Source organism: Bemisia tabaci, chromosome 10 (assembly GCF_918797505.1).
Source record: "Bemisia tabaci chromosome 10, PGI_BMITA_v3".
Lineage (NCBI taxonomy): Eukaryota > Metazoa > Arthropoda > Insecta > Hemiptera > Aleyrodidae > Bemisia > Bemisia tabaci.
In genome coordinates, this window is record NC_092802.1 from 26926834 (window position 1) to 26951003 (window position 24170).

Below are 24170 nucleotides of genomic sequence, written 5' to 3' on the forward strand. Positions count from 1 at the left end.
AAATCGGGTATAGATGAGTATACATGTAGGTAGAACTGAAAAAAAAAAACAAGAAAACAACAAAATGAGACAATAACAATAAAAAAGAGATAAGAGCCTCTATGAGCCTTCTTCTTAAATTGGAGACTGGCATTGATGAAAATGAGCAATCAAGGATTGAGAGTTGACGACTGATGAAATTCCTTCTGGATGCAAAAGTTTACTTGAGAAAACATTCATCTAAAATGAGAGGAATGAACAGAGCTATTGAAAAGTCTCATATTTCTTAGAGACCAGGCGGGAAGAAAAAAAACTAAATCATAAAACTCAAAAACATTCATCTTCCTGCTAGCAAATGCGGGAAAATGTCTTTCAAGACTATGTACGCAGAAATGAAGGAGGTTTCTCCCGCAAATCTCTATAAAAGGCTTAAAAAATGTGTCACCTGGGGTCAGGAGATAAGAAAATTACTTCCAAGCTTGAAATTTATTAGTCCAATAAAGCTAAGAAATATAATTATTTTATTGGATAGTTGTTTCCCAAAAGACTCTTGAAAAATTGGATGCAAGAGTTCTACAAAGTCTCATCGATGCATCTTGAAAACATTTCTGCCCCAAGATACTCAAAGTTACAATATAAGAATTCATTTTCATATCCAACCATATGCAAAATTCTTGGTGTGTTAGCATTGCAACCACGCATTTAGTTTCGAAAATGAAATAAAGGTTTCTATGGCGATGCAGATAACCTTAAATAGATAGACTTCCAAGAGACATTATATTAGAATACCTGACTAAGAGATAAGTATGTTGAGTTAATTACAGAAGTGAACAAAGAATATTTGTGGTGGAAAGGTCACTTAAATTTGTGACAACCATGGTGTGAAATGGTTGAAGAAAAACTCAATTTCAATTACATGAATGGTCGAACAACGTAAGATAACTTGATCAGGGTCTACAAAGTGTGTTTGATTTCCGGATAAAAAATAGATGAGCAGATTCTTGTTTTACTGATGGAATAATTCATTTTGACAGATCAGGTTGCAATGTCAACTTAAACTACTAATTCAGCATGAGATGAACATTAGCTACTGTGATATAACTAGGATGTAAACTAAGTAGCTTTAGTCGGATAATTTATCAAAAATAATTAATTAGATTGAGAGTGTTTTGAATGCGGCTCAGAGATAGACAAACCATATTTCCTTGAACAATGAGTATCACAAGGCAACTTTTAACCCTTGGGTTGACTATATTTTTCTTAGAAATAAACAGTGTTTACACTCAACTAGAGCATGACCTTGAAGAGTTGAACCAATTTCGAAAACGCCTAAAAGGGCAGAACTGGAAAATGCAGGCATTCGAGCTTGGATCTAAGTTCAAGGAAATTCTTCGGTCATCTCCTGGTTTATCGGAGGCAATGAGTATTGAGCCATATCAAGGCTCTATTCTTGATTACCCGACACCAGACGAGGACAAGAAGTTAAAAATTCTTGAGCTCTCATGGAATGAATATTACGAGTGCTTGAAGTCTCAACACAACAGCATCGCACTTGATAAAGTGCTACCTCCGCAAGCGATCATGGTGTTTGAAGGAAACAATGTGAGGTAATCTACGACTGTTTTATGAGTTTTACAAGCAAAAGCTATGCCATAGATCTCCGTGAACTATTTTCATGTAACAGGATAATTAATCAGAGAAACCTATCATCTTATATTCATTACAATTGCCACCTGTGTGTAAGAGACAGAAATATGGTCTCATGATTCAATAATTCAAGTGTTGGGGAACTGAGGAAACCAAACTTGTTTGTATCTAATACAAAATGTATAAAATTATAAATGATTTTGGTGAGGTGTACAGTTCAAATACTGAAAATCATTCTATCTTCTCTTCTATAAGTCATAGAATAGTTCCGATGTATGCACTCTTAAGAACTAATTGGAAGTGGTTCAATTGCTCATTCTAATGTTCGTTGTTTTTAAGGTATTCAATGCTCTTTTCCTGTAAGTGCATTTATTTTAGTACAATGAAAAAGAATGCTTTGAAAATTTATCAAGTAATGATCATTTTGTAACATTCTCTTGTAAGTTCTACAGAAATTTTATTCATGACTTTCAAAAAAACAAAATGTGTTTCAGACTAACTTGCGACATTTGTATAAGTCCAGCAGATATTACACAGACCGTGCAATGGTATTATTCACCGACTATGGACAAAAGTCGATCAACAGAGATAGATGAAGACTCAAATATAGTAATATCGCAATGGGACAACACACTTCATATACTTAACGTGAAGAAATCTAACACAGGGCTCTATCACTGTCATTTTAAGAGCACTTTAAGTACAGTGCATTTTCTCCATGTGGTAGATGAAGAGCCCATAAAATTGGTAAAATGAACATATTTTTTTATTTTACCCATTTTCAAAATAAATAGGCCCTTCAAAAAAGTTCAACTGAATTGTGCGCTGATCAGAGCACTAATTAGTTGCATGTACTAAGGTAATAAAATGATTGAGGTTCCACAAGGATGAAAAAGATGGAATGAGGGAGAGAAAAAATGCAAAAAAAAATAAATAAATAAAAAAAAAAAAAAATAACGCAGGAAATATAGAATCAAGTTATGAGGAATTAATCATTTGATTGCACGAGCAAAAGAAGGTGAAATTCATCCTGAGAGAGGAGAAAAAGGTAACTTGAGCGCTTCAAAATATTCCCGAAAATCATTCTGGCTGCAAAGGATACTTGACTTTGGTTAGTTGGGGGAGAAATGTGAAAATCTACGTAAGACTTGATACATTTTACCCTATTAGATCCTCTTAAAAACTATCTCAACTGCGTTTAGATTTATACTTTCAAACTATTGGTTTGACTTAATTACAGGTCCGTCCTCCCACAGCAGCAAAAAACCACAGTTCACCTCCGCTGGTAAAAAACGACATTACAGTTTGGAATGACTGGAGTGAATGGTCAAAATGCAGCCACTGTGGGAAAGTAGGAAAGAAAATGCGGACAGGGTACTGTATGGTTACATTGACTGACAATTTAAATATTATTGGGGACAAACAAGTCATTGAAGAAAATCAGAATACCTCAACTTCGACACTTTCATCGGAGACAGAGAACTTCACACAACCTAAAAATGCTACTGATTCAGGAACAACCATGGCATTGAAAAATGTTACGAAACCGAGTAATGCTACAGAACCCAACTTTGCGCAGCCTAATATTACAGATTCAAACCATTTTATTAACAAGAAGAATACCACAGAACTAATTACTGTGTCAAGACCAAATGACGTTACTGAGTCCAAAGCTCCCACAGAACCAACCACATTTATTGAACCGAATAGCACCACAGAGCCAAATAATGTTATAGAAACAAGCATTATCAAGGAGGCGGAAAATTTTGATGGGCTACAACTAAGCAAAAAAATTGATGAGGATCAAAGATTAAATAGAGAGGCAATGCACAATATTGGGAGATCAAACTTTCAAGATAACATAAGACGAGTGTTCGGTATACATCAAAGACAACTGAAAACTGAAAAAGCGAAAACTAAGCGACAATTCTCGACCAAGTATTTGAAAACTAAACACAAAAAATGTACACATTCAGGTAGTCATCACGCAAAATTTTTACGGAAATTAAGACGAATATTTAACATAAAACGAAGAGATCTGCGAAACTTCACCACAAAAAAGCAAAACACAGGATTGAGTTTTAATAAAACAAATAAAAATCGTTGGGAAGGGGTTGATTCCATATTCGAAAATACTTTGGCAGAACTGGAAAAAGTGTTTGATGAAGAGCAAGGAAGTACTAACTATTTGTACAAACAATTGATTAAATTGAACGTGTGGAACAACCATAAAATTAAAAATAGAAATGGGAGGGAGCAAAAACACAGTTCCAATTTTTTACAGCTCTGGACAAAATCTGCTCAGGCTAATTTTTTGAAAAATGAGGACCTGATAATGTTGAAGCTATTTGAAGGAGGGATTCCGTGTCGCAGTCAGCTACTTCCCGAGTCGATTAGAGACATGCCAGAAGTTACCTTAAGAGCGACTGAAGTCATGATTGCGTATTGTAAGGTTGGTATTACATTGAAATGAAGCTTTGATAATTTTCTGTGATATGCTTCTGACAGAAAAGTTGAAAATATTAAAAAAACAAATTCAAACTTCGAATAGAAAAACATTCCAGAATTAGAGCAATATTCATAACTGAGGAATGGATACAAAAAAGTTTTTGCACTCAACTCGGGTGAAATAATGAATCAAGCCTGCCAAATTTAATTCGCATTTGCTCTCACAGCTTTAAAAGGTGAGTAGTCCGTAGGGAATAAGCCTCCATTTTCTTTATTTTCCTTTGAAATTGACAACCCAAGATGAAAAATTGTCTAGGGACTGTTTTCAAAGATTCAAACTTGCCATACTCTTGATTTTTTTCTTTATTTTTGTTTCGTCTGATCTTGTACAAGATTTTCATCTTAAGGTTTGTAAGTTTATAAAATTGACCTGCCCTTGTAATTGTCTCTTAGGAGCCTTGTGTGGAAAGCGTCATCTTCCAAGTCTACGATACGAAGGGTAAAATCATTGAGGAAGTGAACAACACAGCAGGCCTCTATTCAACGCTCCAAGAGCTGCCGAACTTCCCACTTACTGTCACACGCCGAATGATAACTGTCAAGGCCAACTACCAGAACTTGAAAATCACCTGCCCAGCAAAAGTTGCCGAAAACATTCCAGTGGAGTGGCAGATTAAGTCGAAACCACTCCGCCCAACAGTAATTGAGAGAGAGACAAAAGGAAGAGTTCTAGTTGACTTGTTCGATCGCTTACTTTTTACATCTTTGAATGATAGTGATGCGAACACATACTCGTGCTGGCAGAATAAGGAACTGGTGGGAGTGGTCACTTTAGTTATTGATCATAGGTTGGCTTACGAGATTAACCGGACACTAATGATTGTAGGCGTTGTCCCGGTAGCTGTGACCTTTGGAATATGTCTGTATCGTGTTTTCAAAATGAGAAACAGGGGACATTCAAAAATTTCTTCTTGAATTTTAAGCTGCATTATCTGATCAGACTTGAATGCAGCCGTAGAAGAAAATCATCGTTTTAGCCTTTTAAATTAAGCCTAAAATAATAATAAAGCCTGATAAAAGCCCGTAAATTTTTACAATTTGACTTGTACAGTGATTTAAACTCCTTGTTTCTCCTACTAATTATGATTTCAGTTTGAGTTCCCATTTACCATCACTATAAGAGGAAGAATTTTCATTACAAGTTCCTTCAACCAGTGTACCAATATCTTAGTTTCCAGTTTTTTATCACTAAAATATGTTTTCCTGGGGACGGTCATAATTATATTTTTCGTTTTGCAATGATAAGAATAAAACATAAAATATTGAAGCATTAAGAGAGTTGAAAAATAAAAAAAAAGTAAACTTACAGCAGCCTGCGGTTTTGCACGACACGAAGGAGGCACCATTTCAGGAGTGAGAACTTTTGGAGGATCAAATCCTTTCAATTTCCGGTTGATCAACCACATTGCAAGGGCAAACTGTTCACTGTTCAACTTCCCTTGTTGCCCTGTATCACAGAGGTTCCTGGAATAAAGCCAATGTTATCAGTTACGATTCAAGAGGAGCTTATGGGTTCGAAGCCGACAGTAGATTGTGATGAGGACAACTCAATAGAAAGATAGAAAGATAAGATTAGAGTCTTTGTACCAGCCCGGTGTCAAAAAGTAAAAAAAGAGGGGGGAATTCCCAGACTATTCTAAGTTTGCCCTGACCAAAATGTTTAGAATTCTCTACCTTTTCATATCCAAAATTTACATACTTTGAACTGAAAATGAACAAAGTTTAGCATCTATTTCTTTGCAATAATGACAGAAACACGTGGATCTTTTTTTACAGATGTTGATCATTCAATTAACTAAAAGTGTAGTTCTTCATTCGAACGTAAAACTAATTTTCCCTTTCATGATTCAGAGTAAAACTCGGAACACTGAGCCTCAAAACCACACGAGGGTTTGACTGTATAGACGACGCTCATGTTTTTCAGATTTTAAAACTCCAGTTTTTCATTAAATTTCCTGACAATTCCAAGTTTTTCAGACCAATAGACAGCTAAACACCTTGTGCAACCTAAATTCGTTGATACACCAGCAAAAGAAGAATATCCTTGCATTGAAATTTTTGTTCAGAGATTTATATCTTACCAGATGTCTGCGAGCACTTCTTGGGGTACTCCTGACTTGAGGAATACATCTTTGATTTCAGCACCCGAAACGAAACCATCCTTGTCAAAATCAGACTGAGTGAATAGTGCATCAAACCTAGTTTTCTCTTCAGGTGTCACGACCCATGGAATTGCAGCTACAGGGGGCTGGACTGCCTGAACCGGCTGAACAGGTTTCTGTCGGAGAAAATTCTAACATCAATTCACCCATTTTAAAAGGCATCTTCCAATTCATCAGAGAGCAATTTTCATGGAATAAACCTTGAGTTCTTCAAATAAATCCTTGTTCATGAAAAAATCACTACACCCACCTATGGAAAATTTCATGTTTATTCGCGAGAAATTTGACGTGTGAAAATTCATGGAATTTTTTGAAACTTTTGAGGAGGCATTTAGGAGGCCAAGAAACGCCTTGAAACAGTGATTTTGATTTTGACATTTTTCACCCGAAGCCTAAGACATACAGGCATTGCAAATGTTTTCAGTTGGTTTAGAGGTTAGGTTGGGGCTAAATTTCTCTCTAAACTCCTATTTGTACCCCCCCCCCCTTCATGTATAGCACCTCAGTAGGGTAGCATAATACTGCCGCATCAACAGGAAGACCATCTGACACTTTTTTCGGACTTCTGAAGGTTTGATTAATAATTCCGATAAAAATTTAACAAATTTCAAATTTTGTGAAATTTATTCAAGCCTTTAGAAATTTCTCTTTCCATTTCTGAGTGCACCTTATGTTTGAGCAATACCAATAAATTTCAATGAGGCTGTTTGTGTCAGATACAGATGACTTTCCTGGAGCTGAGTCTGTCAGTCATTGCTCATAAGTCTGTCCATTAGGCTCTTGCGCTCGTAGAACCGATACTCCTAGCAACAGCTCATTTAGACTGGCTCTAAAAGTTTACTAATAATCAGTAAGGGCTTTCTCATTGCTTCCACTTTTTAACTGATACTTTTGTGTTGTTATCAAAAATATATGGAATACTTCTAATTGAATCTGCAAGTGTATTTGATGACTTTATCCATGCTGGATCAAATACTTACGATATTAAGATTATAATTTCCCGAGTAGACACAATGATTGCGGCAGTGCATAGCTCAAGTGCTCTCTACTTTCCTCTAAAAATATATTATTTTTAGAAAATACCGGTGACTACTTTTCACTTCCACCAATTAAAAGATGTCTCTATTTGTTGATGAAGAAGAAAAATTGAAGGAAAGATAATTTTCTTTTCTTCCTCCCTTTTTTTGTTGTCTCAGATATTTTCTAAATTACACCGAAAAGCTTATTTTTACAACTGGAATCAATCCTAAGACCTTAAGGAGATAATAATACAAGATTCTAGATTTGAAATTTTTGGAATGAATGATTATACCGCAATGTCAGTCGGAATAATTGGAAGCACTGGGACAGCGTTTGGAGGCAAGCCTGGTATTGAAACTGAGTCTCGCTTGATTGTCGGGGGCAGCAGCTCCGGTGGCAGTACGTCAGGGACTGCTTGTTTTTCTAATGCTTTGTAAACTAAATGCATTGCCTGTTTGAACAAAAACAGAAGCTAGATACATATTGGTGAATTTAAAAGAGAAAAAGAAATATACTGGTTGTTGAAACTACATAAATTAGAGTAAAGTAAAGCGTACCATTCAATTAATGATGGAAAATTTTAAAACAAAAAAAGTCATAACTGTTTAAAAAGAGAATACAGAATATAATGTCATTTGAACCTTTCTTTTCAAGATAGTACCTCCTGTTTGAATGGGAAATCTTCTGGAATTCATAGGAAACAGAATTTACTTAGAGTCATCAAGGGTTATAAAAGGGTTCGTTGTAAAAGGAAATAACTATGGATAAAGGATTTTGGTTAGCTGTGTATAAAAAATATGATCACATTGACAATTTGGCCAAAAATTATAACCTGCCATAATTTTGTCTGTTGCAGCTGGATCAAAAGTGGCAGAATGCCACTTGAACAAATGCGTTTTAAATCTTCCTTCCTACGATAGGAAGTTTGTTCTGATAAAAGGAGCTGCTGATGAATGATGCTCGTTAAAGTAAGAACTCGTTTAAGTAAGAACGTTGGGCTGTAAAATGAAATAATACACACCACAGTAAACTCATGCTTATCAAAAGAACCATCCTTGTCCATATCTGCCAAGTCCCATATTTTACCCAAGGCATCAGTGGGTAGCCTTGAATCAATTAGTAGCTGTTTGACCTGCAATTTAAAAATTTAAGTTTATCATTTAGAAAAATAGTGATGGTTGAAAACATTTTAGGAAAAAGGAGAAGTGTATTTAAAGAGAGCTACTTATCCTTAATAGGAAGCGTGACCAGATACTCAAAAATTAAGAGTGTCCCAAAAACATTTTCGACATACGTACCCAAAAATCAGGTTAAATTAAGAAGAGAACTTGCGTTAACCGTAAAAAAGAGCAACAAATTTGAGACTACACTGCTAGGATGCAACTTTGACTGCTGACAGCATCAAATTACTCCAAATAAGTATGATTATGTAAAAATATAGGTCCAGTAGGCAGCCTTACAATATCTGAAATTTAACTTATGGTTGCGGTAAAATATTCCAACAATGCTCTTCGGTAGAATTCGCTTGCAGAAACGGAGGTACATACTTTTCTTGCAAATATATGGGTGAAAAATCAGGTTGAGCAGATTATTTTGACAGAAGTACTCCACAAGAAGAGCAGAAACTTTACAACTGTGCAAGCATCCCAGTCTCATGAAATGGGGAGAACTTTATGAGAACCGTAAAAATCGAAAAAAAGGTTGATAGATGCTTTCGATATTATTGCATTTACTATGTTTCTAGGTAAGAATAATCCAATTTCATACAGTAAAGAAGTGTTCATTTATTATTCAGGGAGAAAGTAATTGTGATTCTGAGTACAGAAGAGGAATAGTCAACATAGTCTGGGGTAAGGCTGGAAACTTTCTGCATTTGCAACTTTTTGTATTTGAGTCTACTTGCCTTGTTCCCAGGTACAATGCCGTTGATTGGCTGCATCATGTCATACAGCTTATCGTACTTCATTCTTTCCATTGGTTTGATAGTCCAATCACTCGCGTTTGCTACCAGTGGGGCTACCATAGGTGGTACCATAGGCGGTACCATTGGAGGAACCATTGGAGGTACCATTGGTGCAGCCATAGGAGCAGCTGGATATGATGAATTACTCATTACAGATACATCCCCCTGAAATACAGAAAAAAAATGTAATAAAAAAAGTTCTTATTCACATTTTTAAAGATGGTTGGCTGGTATTGAAAAACAGCTCTTAGGCTAGATATGAACCCAGCGAGTGTTAAGACAGAAGTTCCTTGGTACAAACTCTCAGGTATAGATTAATTTTTTCAGCGAAAACCTGATTAAATTCGTTGTTCACAATTCTTGAATTTTAGTATTCATGTTTAACTGCTTATCAAGGATGAAGTCCTGAATAAAACTTAGGGTTTCTCAGGGTGTCTACTAAAACAGGCTGGTCAAAAATAAGTACTTTTACAGTACTTTTTTAGTACATTCTCGGAGAATTCAGTACCTTCTCCAACAGAAAAATTCCGTACTCGAAATTAGGAAAATTTCAAAAATTTGAAATTGCGACAAAAATGACAAAAAATTTAGGAATTCCAGACCTTTTTGCAGAATTTCCACACTTTTTCAATACTCCCGGACCGCCCTTAAAAAATCAGTACTATTTCCAGACTTAAAGACACCCTGGTTTCTGCATATGTACTTCCATTCAACTTTTCTTAAAAAGTAGATTTTTGTACAATTTAATCAAGTGAACAAGAACTCAATTTTGAAAAAGTTGACTCAAAATAGTATTTTTACTATTTGGGAGCTCATATGATCAATTGAATTGTCTAAATTTGCTGAAGGAAATTACTTTGAAGTTTAACGAGCTTTAAAAACTGTTAGATTTGTCTTACATACAGTGATTTAATTGCAAGTACTTAATACACAGAATCCTCACCATCTTCGGCGGAGGAGCATCAACAGTGATATTTGCAGTTGAAATTTCTTTCCCTGCTTGAGCTAAGGAGACTAGTTTCAAAGCGACGAAGAATCCAAGTTTAGTCAGGAAACCCTTCCCATTTGGATCGGAGAGATCCCAAATCTGAAAAACGAAGGTTTTAAGAAGCTTCATAGTATATAACTACCAGAACACTTAAAACTGAGAATATTAGAATAAAAATAAGTCATGATTTTATAATTCCATCGATTAATTTAGCCATAATACCTAGAATAAAAAAAAATGTTCCATTTATGAGATCATACAGTTGTGGAAGATATTAGAGAGGTTTTCAGGAAATGTTCTTCAAAAGAGAATGTCCATTGCGGATCAATTCATAGACAATACGAAAAATGATGAAGGCTTCTCTACAATAGAGCTTTGCTTGAACTATACTTGGGGACAAAAATAAGAGATATTTTCCGTACAAGATTAGTTATTGTTATTGGTTATTGGTTAAGAACTTATTGTTAGTTCAAGAGCTACGGATTAGTGAAAGCTTGAAAAATTGATAAATTACACGAAATTGCATTTGTCAGCAACTTTGTATGGAGGAGATGCCAATTCAAAATTGAACTCCTCGATTTCTTGCCACCACAACCTGACCGGCCTCATTAGAAAATTTGGACAAAATAGCTCACAAAACGATCCAAAGGGTGTAAAAAACAGCGGAATCAGGATTAAAGAAAATTCTTTGATTGTGGATCCATTCATAACAGGACCAAATTCAGTTGGGTACACATAAGAATGACCATGAAGCTTATTAACTCAATTGTCTCAATTTCAGCTTCCCCTTTATTTAATTTTCGCCAAAAATAAAGTTCATTATGAAACCAGTTGAGCGACGGGAACTTAAAACCAAACAAGCGCACATTGGCTAAAATCTTGGATAAAAGATAACTGAGACACACGGGCTCCGTTCCTTACTAGCATAAAACGTTTATAGATGCAATAAAGACAGTTAGGTCCATTGTCAACTCATGAGGTTGCCAAGCTGTAAGCTTCAAAGAGCTTTCTACACCACTTTGCACGATTAGTATGGATTTTATCAAATGACTTGATGCACGTGTTAACAATGCTTCTTGCGATCAGCTTTAAAGGTTGGAGCAGCGACTCAAACCAAAAAACGCCATGCTTTTCTTGCAAAGATTTTTAGCTTTAACTGTCATATTTTTGTAAGTACTCATGTCAAATAAGAACAAATCGTGTTCCTGGAAATGCAAATTTTTTCAAAAGTACATTATGGCTGATTGGCATTTTTCTGAAGACAGCATTTACACCCAGGCTTTCCTGGTATCCATTGTCATGTGCTGACTTTAAGATGGAAAACAAGTTCCCAAAAAATTACACTGCTCAAATGGTTGAAAATTTTGAGTTATTAGCATCTGAAATCATTTCGCTTGAAAATTGGTGAACAGAAATAATTATCTTTATGCAAAGAATTACTTCCACTTTGCTAATTTTTGCTGTACTTAGACACATTTTTAGGATTTATTTTGCGTTTCTTGCAAATTTTTAAAACTTTTTTTTTTCACCCCCCCCCCCTTTTACCATCTTGATAAAATGAGAGTCTGAAGTATGGTATTCACATAGTAGTCACAATTCCTACAGACTTTTAGGGTTTTTACCTTATTCTACGTCTCCTTTAACGGAACATTATTTGAGAGTGGGAAATACTTTCTTTTTCAAGAAATAAAAACTTCATTTAGAATGTCTGGATGTTAATTGGATCCAAATCAACGATGAGGAAGAATTAAATTCGTAAAGAAATGAATTTGAAGAAAAGAAAAAGAAAAAATTGATTCTTGGCAACCGTGGGAGGAACCACTAGAATATCAATGCTACTGAAACCTCATTAGTATTCAGCAGTAAGGCTGGCTCATCAGAAATGAGGAGATTTTCTGATCAGAATATGAACAACCGCAAATAGTGACTCACCCATTTATTTCAAGATACATCAAAGCCGGGAGCTGCTAATAAAATGACTATTCTCAAGGACCATTTCACGCACCTAGATGAGTGTACCCTAGCGCTAATTTTTAAGGTTGCCATTTTATTTTTATACTGGACAAGAGTAGCTCATCGAGTTTCTCTGACAAACATTGTAAACAAAGGTACACAACTGAAGGAAGAGTTAAAGAGGAAATTTGGAGAACCTGCTTTGTTAATACGGATGCACACATTTTTAGGATAAAATTTTTAGACGCCCCTTTTGAGACTCCCTTGATTGGAAATCACCTTGAATTTAACTTGAGAGGGGGGATTTCAATTAAGATGAAGAATTCCCGCAAAGATTTTAAGTCAAGGCAGTTTCAAGGCAACTCTTGAAAATCCAACCCCTTTGGAACAGAATTAAAAAGAAAGAAGAAACGAAGATGAACAATTGTTGGTGTGAAAAAATTCATTATTTGTCATAACTCAAGTTACCTGCCTAAATCTCTCAGATTTTTTTTAAGGGGGGGGGGGGGGCTTGATAGCTCTAAAATAGATATTTATGACTTTATTTTCAGAAAATTAGGCACTTACAAGGTCTAATTTTATTCTTCTTTCTCCTTAATCGAGCACTTGATCTAAGCTCTCTCTAAGGCTGCATGAATTTCCTACATAGAATCTGTGATGATGAAGTCATGGATTTGTCTAGTATAATAACCTGCTGTATTTCAGGAATGTATCAAAGTAAATGTGGCTTTATTTCTTTTACTGAAATTCAAAAATGAGTATCAAATATAAAAAGAAGCAAAAACTTACATCTCTCAGAATGACATCAGATAATCCTGATTTTTTCAAGAACTTTGCAGCCTCTAAGGCTCCGATAGTGCCAGAATTAGTGGGATCCACCTAAAAAGAAAGAGAAAAAAAAATCAAAATTCAATTTACTTTCGAAGGGAAAAAACTGAAGGTCTGTAAATAGATGGAGAAAGAAAGAAAATTGAGGCTTCCTCATTTCAAACTTTTTGATTTTTTTTAATTCTTAAATGTTTTTCTCGAGGGTGTCTACAAAAACAAGCTGGCCAAAAATCAGTACTTTTACTTACAGTACTTCTTCAGTGCATTTCCAAGAAATTCAGTACCTCATCAACAGAAAAATTCAGTACTTTATCGGTATCTTCAATTGACGAATTTCAGCAAATTTAAGAAAAAATTGAATTTCCCGCTTAAATTGCGACCATAATGACAAAAAAATTAAAATATTCCAGACCACCTTGCAGCATTCCGCTCTTTATCAGTACTTTCGGACCGCCCTGAAAGTACTATTTCCGGACTTTCCGGGAAATTCCAGACTTATAGACACCCTGTTTTCTGACTCGAAAATTTGCTCAATTTCTGACTTTTTCCTGACTTTCCCAGGCTTTAACAAAAATTCCACTTGGAATTTTTTTTCTTTTGATGAAGATGTTTTATGCTAAAATTTGGACAGAATTTTCACTACTGGCGTTTCAAAAAAAAGAAAAAGGCAGTCAGAATAGCTAGAATGCCTCCCCTGAGGCTTGAGGAAATTTTGGATGAAAACCCTTGATTTGTACGATGGGCGCAATAATGAGAATTTGGATTTAAGCAATTTTTCGGCTCAACAGACCTATTCTCGACCTTTTGGAGGAATGGAGAAAATTTCCTGAGATGAAGAAATTTTGAGACTACAAGGCTTTTTTCTCTTTTTAAAAATTCTTTGACTTCCCTTTGAACTATTAAGGGTTCTCAACATGAAAATGCTAAGAAAGTAAACCGTGCATGTTTTATGGTTAAAATATTCAGAGCCTTTTTCTTCTCATCAACTCTTGATGGGTCACCTGTGCCTACCATCCGTGACAGTTCAGTTACTTACTAATTTTCTTTCACTTTTCAGATTTCAGCTCATGGAAATTTCATAATCATTTTCAGAGAAATACTAGATTTGACTTATTCCAAATTCCAGCCTGTTCTTTTGAGGATTGAGTATTCAAACTAGAGAAAGAGAACACAAAATTCCAAGGGGGAAATCACGCAAATTTAATGGTATTAAAGAAATTGCAGTCGGAAATTTCAACATTACTTGATACGTAAAGCATACAACTTGGGATTTTTCAGTGCTACTGCCACCTACTCGTAATCAAGGAATCTAATCTATATCAATGGACAAAAGCGTTACATGGAAAAAGTCATATGCATTGTTCTATGATGTCTGCTAAAATACCATAGTTAAAAGTTTCCGAAATCGCAAAACACAGAAAATAGTTAGTTACGGATCTTTAACTTTGGATGAGCTCCTAGAGACAGAGTAAACTTTTATTCTTGAAAAGCCCAGGTTGTAATTTAAAAGATGTCTAAGGATGGAACAATGTGTTTACTCTCCACTAAGTAGTTTCAACTGCTGAAGTTTTTTCAAACTAGGTAAGTGACAAGAACAGGCTCAGTTGAAAAAGCATTGCACGGATCAAGACAGCCATTGGGTTGTGCAAGACTTTCAAATGAATACTTTATGCTTCCTCTTATAGTCAACAGGAAATAGATTAAGGACACAGACTCGGAAAACTCTTTCTTTGGTCCTTGATTCATGATAACACGCTGATAAATGTAGATAAGTGATAGAATTGTTTACCTGATTATAGAAAGCTTCATATATTTGATAATGACTCCCAGCCACCTGTGGCAACAGAAAACATTATATTTGATAGAAAAACACACTTGAGGATGCTTTAGAGGAATGTGAGAGTTTGGGAAACTGGAAATTACTAAAATCAAGAGGGAGCACCATTCAAAACTAGGTGTCTTCCCTTATCAATATTCAAATGGATCATTGGACAACTGTCCTTCGATTCAGGTGAAATTGGGAAAATTCGGTGGATTATTTTGAATTGTGATGATCCATTTGTTATCCAAGAGAGCGAGAACAAGCTAAATAGTGATCAGAGGGAAAATAAACGAGAAAAATTGATAAATATCATCTAAGTCAATGTCATGACAAGTTTGATTTTTAGGCTAAGGAGATGGGTGGATTCCTGGTTTATGAGGATTGACACGCCCCTTGTGATTGGAATTAAACGAAATAAGATTCTTACGATCTAACTACAGAGAAATCAAATCGTGAAACTGTTAAATTCTGGTTGAATAATTAGTAAAATAATCAGTTTGACGTAGGTACCTGAGTCGGTGACGGTAAGGCGGCCATTTTTCCACTACTGACGAGATTTGTATTTGATTGGTGTTGCACCTCGTCTGTCTCCGCCAATGAGAGCGAAGATCAATACAGTCCTAATTTTACCGTTTTCTGCGAATTGATTGATTATGTACTTGTGTACTTTACTTACTTGAAATTGAAGGCAAACAATGGCAATTATTGATGAAAAAATTGATTTTCGGCGTAGAGCTTCGGTCTTGCAGGCTTCAGGAAAATTTGCAAAATATCGAAGGATCTTGATCTAATGACAGAGACAATATTGTAGTTGATAGAATGGAGCCTCATTTTGATTGTAGGTATTCATTTCATTTGTCTATAAAAATTAAAGAAAGTACAAAGCCTGCTTCTTATTTCAATACCTTGAATTCTCGTATACAGTCGAAAAAGGTGACAGTCATAAATAACTGAACACACACTCATAGGTGGGCCTTCCAACAGGAGGGAGGGAGGGGGGGTTGTACAGTCCTCCCCCTCCCCCCTTCGCCTTTGTAGATTGTTTCAAATGTTTAGACAATATTAAATTTTAAAATAGGTACTTAGGTAAGTACAGATAGGGAAAGCATATCTTGATTCTTATCAAAATTTTTTAAAAAAAGAAAGAAAGATGAATGGATGAATGCCAGATTTTAAGTTAAGTACCTACCTTGAATTCAAAATCTGGCTTGAAAGTTCCATCATTTCAACTTTGTACAAGTATATACCATACTCAGATGCAAATCTGATTTGGGTCGATAAAACCTATCAAAAAATTTTTCTAGCTTTTTAAACTGGCGCTATAGGTTTCTCGTAAAGCAGGCATGGCGACGTATAGTGCAAAACCACCACATATCTCCATGTGCGACATTGCAGACGTCCAATCATACTTCAGGTATTCTTTCTTTGGAAAAGTGAACGTAATTCCTTGAAAACTTTCATGATTTTTCTTCTCTGTTAGCAGAATATTCTGTGCGAATTAGAAGCGATGAAGTTGGCTTGTTCTTCTTAGAAAAAATTAAAGAGGAGCATACGTTTTGCAACACCTCAATGGAGATGTGGGGTTTCCCACTTTGACCATCACCAGGTACTTTTTTCTTCTTACGAAGGTATGCCAGAGCAGTCTTTAGCCTGCGGGTACTTTTCTGAATATCATGTTTCAAGTCTTTAACATTAAGTAATCCCATGTAAGAAATTTATTTTTGGAAAACCTCAATTAAACTAATGGACAATGAAAGAGGGATAAGCCATCTTCCTCGCCTGCTACTGTAAGAATTAAAGTTTTAAGAACTGGAAATGAGCAATTATTTTTTATAAGGAAGGTCACCAACAAAATCAAAAAAGGTAAAAGCAATAGTGATAATAGTAAGAGAATAACTGGCGTTTACTGTTTAGATTGTAATTCATGCAAGAAAATATATATTGGAAAAACTGAGCGCTCAATCAACTGTAGAGTTAATGAACACTTGACTCTTCCATCCTCGAACGTATTTAAGCACATCAAAACAGATAAAATCAGATAAAAGAAATTAAAATTCTACACAAAAACAGGGACAGTAAAATGCTTAGCGTCCTAGAGAAATATGAAATAACTAAGGCAGTAAAAAGAGGGGAAGAATTATTAAATGTATAAAAAGAAGTAGACCTGGCACCTAATCCCCTGTACCTAAAATGTGCTGCCATCTCTGATGAGAAACACATACTAACTTGATACTACTTGACTTTGTTTTGATTAGTAAGACTGATCTAATAGCTTGTTATCACTTGTTACCTAGTTTGAAATTTAAAGTATGGCAACGGCCTTTGTGATATTAATTTTGTTGTTACCCTGACGATGAGGCGTCCGCCTCGAAAAGCTTCGGTACTTTATTAATAAAATGTAAGTGTTTTTTTGAAAACATTTTTTTGCATTATTTCTAGCACTCGGCTACCAACACAAACCCATATATATATAGTACTACTACCTCCACACATTGCTTGACAATGTTCGCTGACTTTGATTATTTTTTACATTAAAATTACTGCAAACAACAGAAAAACGTCAACCTCCAGGTATTAATCATTGAATTAACTAAAACTGCAAATCCTCGCTGAAAATTATTCCTCTATTCACTATTCAGAGTAAAACCTTGAGGATTGAACTCTGAACCAGACTGATCGTGTAGCGCTAATTTTTTATGACCCAGATTTTAATTCTAAAGATTTTTTAAAGTTTTAGTCTTTTTTATAAAATTCCCTGACCTGATGAAATTCCCTGACAATTACTGGCTTTCCAAATTTGTAAATAACCAGTCTAATTAAACTCAATTTATCATCCCATAATATCTCAGGAGAGATTTAAAGATCAACATAAGTTTTTAAAAATTATTTTTTATTGGTTGAAAAAGGTAAAAACAGCTTACAAGGTAAGTATGTACATACAGTTAAACTGGATTTGATAGTGGAGCCAAGTCACATTTAGTTACCTATACAAGAGATAAACAGGTCAAATGTTTTCTTCTTTAATAACACTCGATGTAAAAAATGAACTATGAGATCATATTTGAAATGCTGCATACAGTTTTAAACAGTACATAAAATATAGTATATCAATGGTGAAGCTGCAAAAATTTGTTGCGGTGTTTCACAGTCTTCGCTCCTATTATAGTCTTTAAAAGGAGGCTAAACCGACATCTTGACTTGAAATTTTCACAAAGTATTCTTCACACAGAGAAAAAAATCCCCAAGGTTATCAAGGGATAGTGTAAAGTAGTTTTTCATGCAGAAAATAAAGTGTAGCAGGAAGACTGCGACGTCGCAAACCCAGATATGCGTTTTGTAATTTCACCATCAATATAGTTCAATAATAGTTCATTACTTGTTGGTAGAAGAATGCAATGTTTTGTTGAGCTTAATATTGGTCATTATTAATTTTTCTAGTAGAAGTGACTTGGTTCCTTCCCAAGGATCCCATTCCCCATTGCAGGGGAAAAAAAACAGAAGGGAATTCATGATTCAGCTGATGGAGACAAAACTGAAAACAAACTGAAAAAGTGAGAGTGCTTCACTTGCTCGTCACTTTCCAAAATCCAAGAATATTGTCTACTCCGACACATACATAGAACAGTCTTCGATGCCACGTGATGTTGCTTGCTAGCTGTTAGAGGAAAACAGAAGAAAAAAACTTGATGAGTAGATCAAATTAAATCAAAATATTATTTGAAATGGCGATTTTCGACCACATTGGAAACAATGTGTCACTAGACAAGGAACAAATTAGAGCATTCTGATACATTTTTCCCCTTCAAAATTTTATATAGAAAATGATACTCGCGACCCTGACACTGGTTCCTAACCCAAATATTCACGTTTTCATTTAGGACTGGTTACAAAAAATTTGAATTTTTCGCTTCGAAAAAAAACCAGAATTCGAAAAGTCATTCAGCATTGCGTATTTTATGAACGGCTTCAAAATATCCGTTTTAGAATATTTGAATTTCACTACTATGTTCACTCCTCAACTGAAAGGACATAGATAAACGTTGATTGGTTTAGGTTTTTGTTCTTTAGAGCCTCTTTCCTGCTGTTTTCATATCTAGATGTGGATTGTTTAAAAATGTTCTAGATAATTAAAAGTAATACATCCAGAGAGCAGATTTTTGATTCATCCAAACTGTGAGAAGAAACCCTCAAAGAAATGGAATACAGAATGGAAAGTGACTGAAAAAATTGGACAGTTAGTTGAATTCATTTTGGAAGAGAGAATGAAAAAAATATGTTCAATACACTTACTTTCAAAAGTGTTGAGGATATTGGGAACTTTAAGTTAGCATGTGTAATGCTCAGGGTATGATTTGGCTGACCAACAGTAGCGATAATATTTTCGTTCAACTGTGAATATCGTAAAAACCGTCCGCCACCAGGATGCACTGCTCGTTTCATCAAAGGTTGGCTGAAATACAAAAAAAAATTGACAAGATTTTTAAATAGTCTTCGAGAAGGGCTGATATGTACATGAAGCATTCAAGCTTTTAAGATTAGCTGAAAACTCCGTGACTTAACTGGAATGAATGAAACTGTATTTCAAATTTCCTAATTTTCCCTCATATTTTACATTTTTTAACCCAACCTAATACCTAGAAATTATGTGAATATTATGGAAATGCAGTTCCACAGCACAGTTCTTAAGGAGTTTGTTATACAATACAGATAATTTACAGATATTTACTAAATTATGCAGATTACATTGGTGAGTGTCTACTGGGGTGAAGTTTTCAAAGGACGAATTCTGTTAAGTTGGGTCTCTGAAACAGATTAGTTTTCAAATATTTGTCAGGGAACACTCTCTGAGACTTGAAGAAGAAAAAAATCAAACAGTTCAGATAATTTTTGTCCCCATAGAGGACTCTCAATTAGTGCATCTTCAAAAAAAAAGAAATAGTGCACTGTATGGCAGTACCGTTGAATGCAGTGCTGTAGAAAAACAATAATAACAGATGAGTGAATACCTAGCTCTTGTTGTGTCCCAAACTAAAAGATGACCATCCACTAAGGCTGCAACACGCAGACTATTACAAGTTGACCAGTCTGCCGCAGTTAAAGGACCGCAATCGGCATCAAAGGATAAAATTGCTTGCTTCCGTTCAACATTGAAGACCGTGATAGTGCCTCTCTTTTCAGCAACTAAGAGTTTTCCTGGTTCTTCTGCATGCCAGCAAACAGACATGCCAGGTGACTGAAGAAAGAGGACTGTGTGACACTGATGCTCATTTGTAGACCAAATTCGAACGGAGAGATCATCTCCAGTGGAGGCTAAATTGTCACCACATGATTCATATGCTATTGAATTGATATAGCTGGTGTGTTCTTCGTAAACCTGAAAATTAATTGATATGCAGATTAATTTTATGATTAAACACAATTAAGTAAAAGTGATGGGTGTGGCAGGTACAAAGATTTGGAATCGAAAGAGATTTGTGATTAGGAATTGTTTTTCTGTGACCTTCTGAGATAAAAACTGAGATAATGGGGAAATATAACCTGTTAAGTGTAATATTCTGCCTCCCCCCTAAAATTTAAGGAGCAACCTTTGCTGAATAGCCAAATTTTTAGGAACCATCTACCATTTTACCAAACTAACGCTAAACCTGTCGAAAATTATTTGTATTCCATTCTCAACCAACTATGATGGGGTTGAAGAGCTTAAAATAAGATTCCACCATTGTAATGCAAATCAAAATTGTAACTGCGAGTATCTCAAACTAGAACATCAAGCAGAATATCTAGGGATAATGTTAGACAGAGGATTAACATGGAGCGAGCATGTCAAAAAAATTGAAGGACAGCTCAGCAAAGTCATATACTACATCATCTTTCTGAAACGTTTCCTTAGCCTGGACTCTCTGCGGATAGTCTTTATGTCCTTCTTTCAGTCTGTTCTCAATTATGGCATAGCAGTCTATGGAGGCGCAAGTAGCAACATCCTCAAGCCAATCTTAAGACTTGAAAGAAGGGCAATAAAGACTATCCTAAACCTACCCCAGACCTATCCATCGGCAGAATTATACGACTTGTTGAATGTTAAAGGTTTCCATGAACTTTACCAAAGGGAGCTGAAAAGATTAACACCGCTTTTCCAATCCGAGCCACTCCCTCAAAGAGAAATAAAATATGAGATCAGAAATCCGAGCCAAGTAATAGTACAGCAACCAAGACTCGAAGTCTCAAAAAGAAATGTGGGGTATACAGTCAAGTCAATCATCTAAGTTACCAAATCAATCCTAGGGTAAGCTCACCTATAGCAAATAATAAATTGTATTTTATTTTACAAAACAGTTGGATTGCGCTTGGCAGGGGGGGGGGCTGGAGCGTCCCAGTGTTGCTAGATTTTGGAAAAGTGATTCTGGCTAAGTCTCAAGTTGCACAATCATGGCGACACTGAGATTCTCTTGGTTCCTCCTTGCAATGTGCAATCCAAGTGTTTTGTACTCATTTCTGTAACATATATTGTTGTGTTTGGTATGTGAAAGCAGAGGAAATAGGAACGAGGGCCTTGCCAACCTGTGAATCTATTTAGCTAATGTAATTAGATAATGTAATTAGTTGTTCTTTTTTATATAAAAAAAAATGGATACAAATTTCTATATTGTATTCAACATTATGTTTGCTTAAAATTTAAACTTAAATTAAATGTATGTACCTATTTATAACAGCCTCATCCACACGAGTCACCTCATGGATGAGGGAAGTTGATTATGTATTTTTATTGTATTGTGTAAATTGAAGAATTAATAAATTGAATTGAATTGAATTGAATTTTATGGGAGCCAAATTAGCTTTTTGCGAGTGCAATATGGCACATGAAATTTGTTAATGCGCTGAAAACGATAATTTGAAAGCACTACCACTATTGGGAATTGCAATTTTGAAAAAATCTCTGATAGTCCAATCAAGGTAAGCCAAACTTGCCATCTTGGACCGACTAAATTTTAAGGTAATGCTAAAAATAGTATTTCAAGCAGACTGCAACATGACCTTGGAAGGGTATATGTATTTCCCAGTATCAATTCAGTCTTGTTGAGAGCAAGACCAATCCACACAGGTCAGTCATTCCCGTGGACGAGTTTTGGTACTCTACTGCGCAGTGACGTACTATTGAGTGCTTGCAATGTATTTCTTATGGGAGCACCCATTGTGACGTACTATTGAGTGCAGCCGAGTTAGGGCCGGGCGGGGAAGTGGCTTTCAAAAAGATGCGCAATGACTGACCTGTGTGGATTGGTCTTGGTTGAGAGTAGAAAAAATTAAAAAAATTATCAATGCATTCATAATAATTGAAAACACTGTCTTTTCATAGGATTAATTCAATTCATTTTCTTTGAATATTAAAAGTAAAGAACATCTGATTGTGAAAAAACAATGAAAAATTTCACCTGTTCTGAGTGAGGATCAATCAAGTTGCTAGAGAAAAGTCTAATCTTGAAGTCAGCGGTTGCACATGCAAAGATAATTGACTTAGGGAGGGTGCTGACAGAAATCTCAGGACTGAGCGCCATACATTCTACTCGACTTTCCACGATGAAATCTTGAAGGAGTTCCAGGTCGAATTTTACATCTAACGTTTCTTCTTCTTCCTACGTAAAAACAAAGTTGCAAAACATTTTTATTGATAAAATTACATAATTAGTTCTTTGAATTAATTCAAACTTTATAAGTGAACAAATCAGATAATTTGTAAAGGAAATTTAATTCACTTCTTCCATCATGTGTACCTACCTAGATTTTTCAGTATGTACCTTGGGATATTTTAACAAAATCCTTTGAATGTTGACAGGGTAGTACTGCCGTGCTAAGCAAGAACGCCGTAAATCCATCGAGATTTTCCCTCGTTCTTTTGGAACTTAACACTCTATAAAATAAAAACTGTTTTACCCTTGCACCTCAAATTTTCAGGTAAAGTTCTAGATAATATTTTGCGAAAGAACTTTGAAAAAACACTGTTCCAAGGTACACAAGTTTTTTTGCTATGATACACTGTTTCCAAAAAATGTACAATGTAGTTTACGGCATTTTTGTGTTGCACGGCAGAGTAGTACCTTGTTATCATCCCCAACATTTCCCCTTGCAAAGTAGATTGGTCCTCAAACATTCAGTGAGACAAAATAAAAGAAAACTGTAATCAACGTCTTCTGAGGAGACCCATAGTTGAAATTTAATGTCAGCATGACAAGCTATCAAGGATTGATGAATTACGTTGTAAAGGAGTCTAGTTTCGTTTTGTCTTTCAGTGCCGACATAATTTCAACATACAACCCTGCTGTATGGCATCCAGTGTCCAGTTTCCAAAATACCTGGACAGTTGTAGTTGCATGCAGTGTATGTTTGTCAGTTGGCAGAAATGAGCTTTGCTGAACATCAGACCAAGTATTGTAATTGCACCTTGCATAGAGGGCTTTTTTTCATCCCTGGAACGTTATCGGTATGGCTAGATGCTGATCAATGCAGTTCAGCTTAGGGTTAGGATTGGACAAAATTGCTTGAAGATCCAAATAATTACAACCCTGAAAGAGCGATCCAAGCACCTCACCAGGGCATATGGATCGGGCTGCGTCCCCAGTGGACTTGAATTGGAAAGTTGCGCAGTTGACTGCATTTCTCTGCGGTTCAGATGGTAAAAAAGCTCTCAGGTCACCACTGCAGGGTGTGCCATTTGAAAGCTTTATGTAGTTTGTACTTTTTTTGGAAAATAAACATCAGTGCTATATATAAAATATAGTTGCGAGTCTCGAGAAGCTTAGGGCGCCTCAACAACTGATAACAGACATGTGCATACCTGAAATTTTGTGACACCGATAGCAACTTTACCATCAAATGCGATACAAATTACATTGTGAGACCACTCGTAAGGGGAACATTCCACCCTTCTAATCTGATAAGGGAGCTCAATACTGTGAAGCGGCTCCTCTATTTTAGCAGTGGAATGCATGCGCTCATTGGTAGCGATTGGCATGGTGAAACAGTTTTTAATTCGGTAACTAAAGAAGCACTTGATACGAAAGCACGACACAACATTAAATTATGGTTAGAATATGTTCTGCCACGTGTTAAATCAAGTCGAAAGTTAAACTAATTCAAAAGATAAGAGCTGTTTTTCAGCTGCATGCCGCGAAACTTCAACTTCACCTAGTAAATTTTGATGTTTGATGTATCTCGGAATTTTCAGCTTTCAAGATTGCAACTTTAAAAGAAAAAAAGTCACTGTTACTTAATCGAATTGTTCGTCTATTTTAACTCAAATAAATG

General features: G+C 35.6%; 3 protein-coding genes across 4 annotated transcripts in view; 1 reads left to right on the plus strand and 2 right to left on the minus strand.

The window, feature by feature from the left end:
* The window catches only part of Eps-15 (Epidermal growth factor receptor pathway substrate clone 15), a 37888-nt gene extending 22417 nt beyond the window's left edge, over positions 1 to 15471 (minus strand). For both annotated transcript variants that reach the window (XM_019062277.2, XM_019062276.2), the window contains exons 1-9: positions 15381 to 15471; positions 14838 to 14882; positions 13010 to 13099; positions 10223 to 10366; positions 9220 to 9444; positions 8338 to 8448; positions 7609 to 7767; positions 6216 to 6412; positions 5442 to 5598 (exon numbers count right to left, since the gene is read on the minus strand). In XM_019062277.2, coding sequence (XP_018917822.2) covers positions 5442 to 5598; positions 6216 to 6412; positions 7609 to 7767; positions 8338 to 8448; positions 9220 to 9444; positions 10223 to 10366; positions 13010 to 13099; positions 14838 to 14882; positions 15381 to 15407 — 1155 coding nt within the window. In that variant the 5' untranslated portion in view covers positions 15408 to 15471. The remainder of the gene's footprint in view (positions 1 to 5441; positions 5599 to 6215; positions 6413 to 7608; positions 7768 to 8337; positions 8449 to 9219; positions 9445 to 10222; positions 10367 to 13009; positions 13100 to 14837; positions 14883 to 15380) is intronic.
* LOC109044514 (uncharacterized) lies at positions 3 to 5435 on the plus strand. Its single transcript, XM_019062278.2, has 4 exons — positions 3 to 1586; positions 2121 to 2373; positions 2867 to 4078; positions 4528 to 5435. The coding sequence occupies exons 1-4, from the start codon at positions 1192 to 1194 to the stop codon at positions 5047 to 5049; spliced, it is 2382 nt and encodes a 793-aa protein (XP_018917823.2). The 5' UTR covers positions 3 to 1191; the 3' UTR covers positions 5050 to 5435.
* A 2268-nt stretch (positions 15472 to 17739) lies between the features above and the next one.
* Positions 17740 to 24044, minus strand: Nup37 (nuclear pore complex protein Nup37). Its single transcript, XM_019062441.2, has 5 exons — positions 23701 to 24044; positions 22301 to 22501; positions 19877 to 20244; positions 19161 to 19320; positions 17740 to 18525 (listed from the first exon to the last, which is right to left on the minus strand). The coding sequence occupies exons 1-5, from the start codon at positions 23875 to 23877 to the stop codon at positions 18433 to 18435; spliced, it is 999 nt and encodes a 332-aa protein (XP_018917986.2). The 5' UTR covers positions 23878 to 24044; the 3' UTR covers positions 17740 to 18432.
* Positions 24045 to 24170: the final 126 nt, after the last annotated feature.

Excerpts from the sequence above, each read along its gene's own strand:
- LOC109044514 (XM_019062278.2), top strand. The coding sequence starts at position 1,192 with ATGAGTATCACAAGGCAACTTTTAACCCTTGGGTTGACTATATTTTTC. Across the intron at positions 1,587-2,120 it reads TTTGAAGGAAACAATGTGAG|ACTAACTTGCGACATTTGTA; the intron begins GTAATCTACGAC and ends AATGTGTTTCAG. Across the intron at positions 2,374-2,866 it reads ATGAAGAGCCCATAAAATTG|GTCCGTCCTCCCACAGCAGC; the intron begins GTAAAATGAACA and ends ACTTAATTACAG.
- Nup37 (XM_019062441.2), bottom strand. The coding sequence starts at position 23,877 with ATGCCAATCGCTACCAATGAGCGCATGCATTCCACTGCTAAAATAGAG. Across the intron at positions 22,502-23,700 it reads TCGGTGTCACAAAATTTCAG|GAAGAAGAAGAAACGTTAGA; the intron begins GTATGCACATGT and ends GTTTTTACGTAG. Across the intron at positions 19,321-19,876 it reads TGGGACACAACAAGAGCTAG|CCAACCTTTGATGAAACGAG; the intron begins GTATTCACTCAT and ends TTTGTATTTCAG.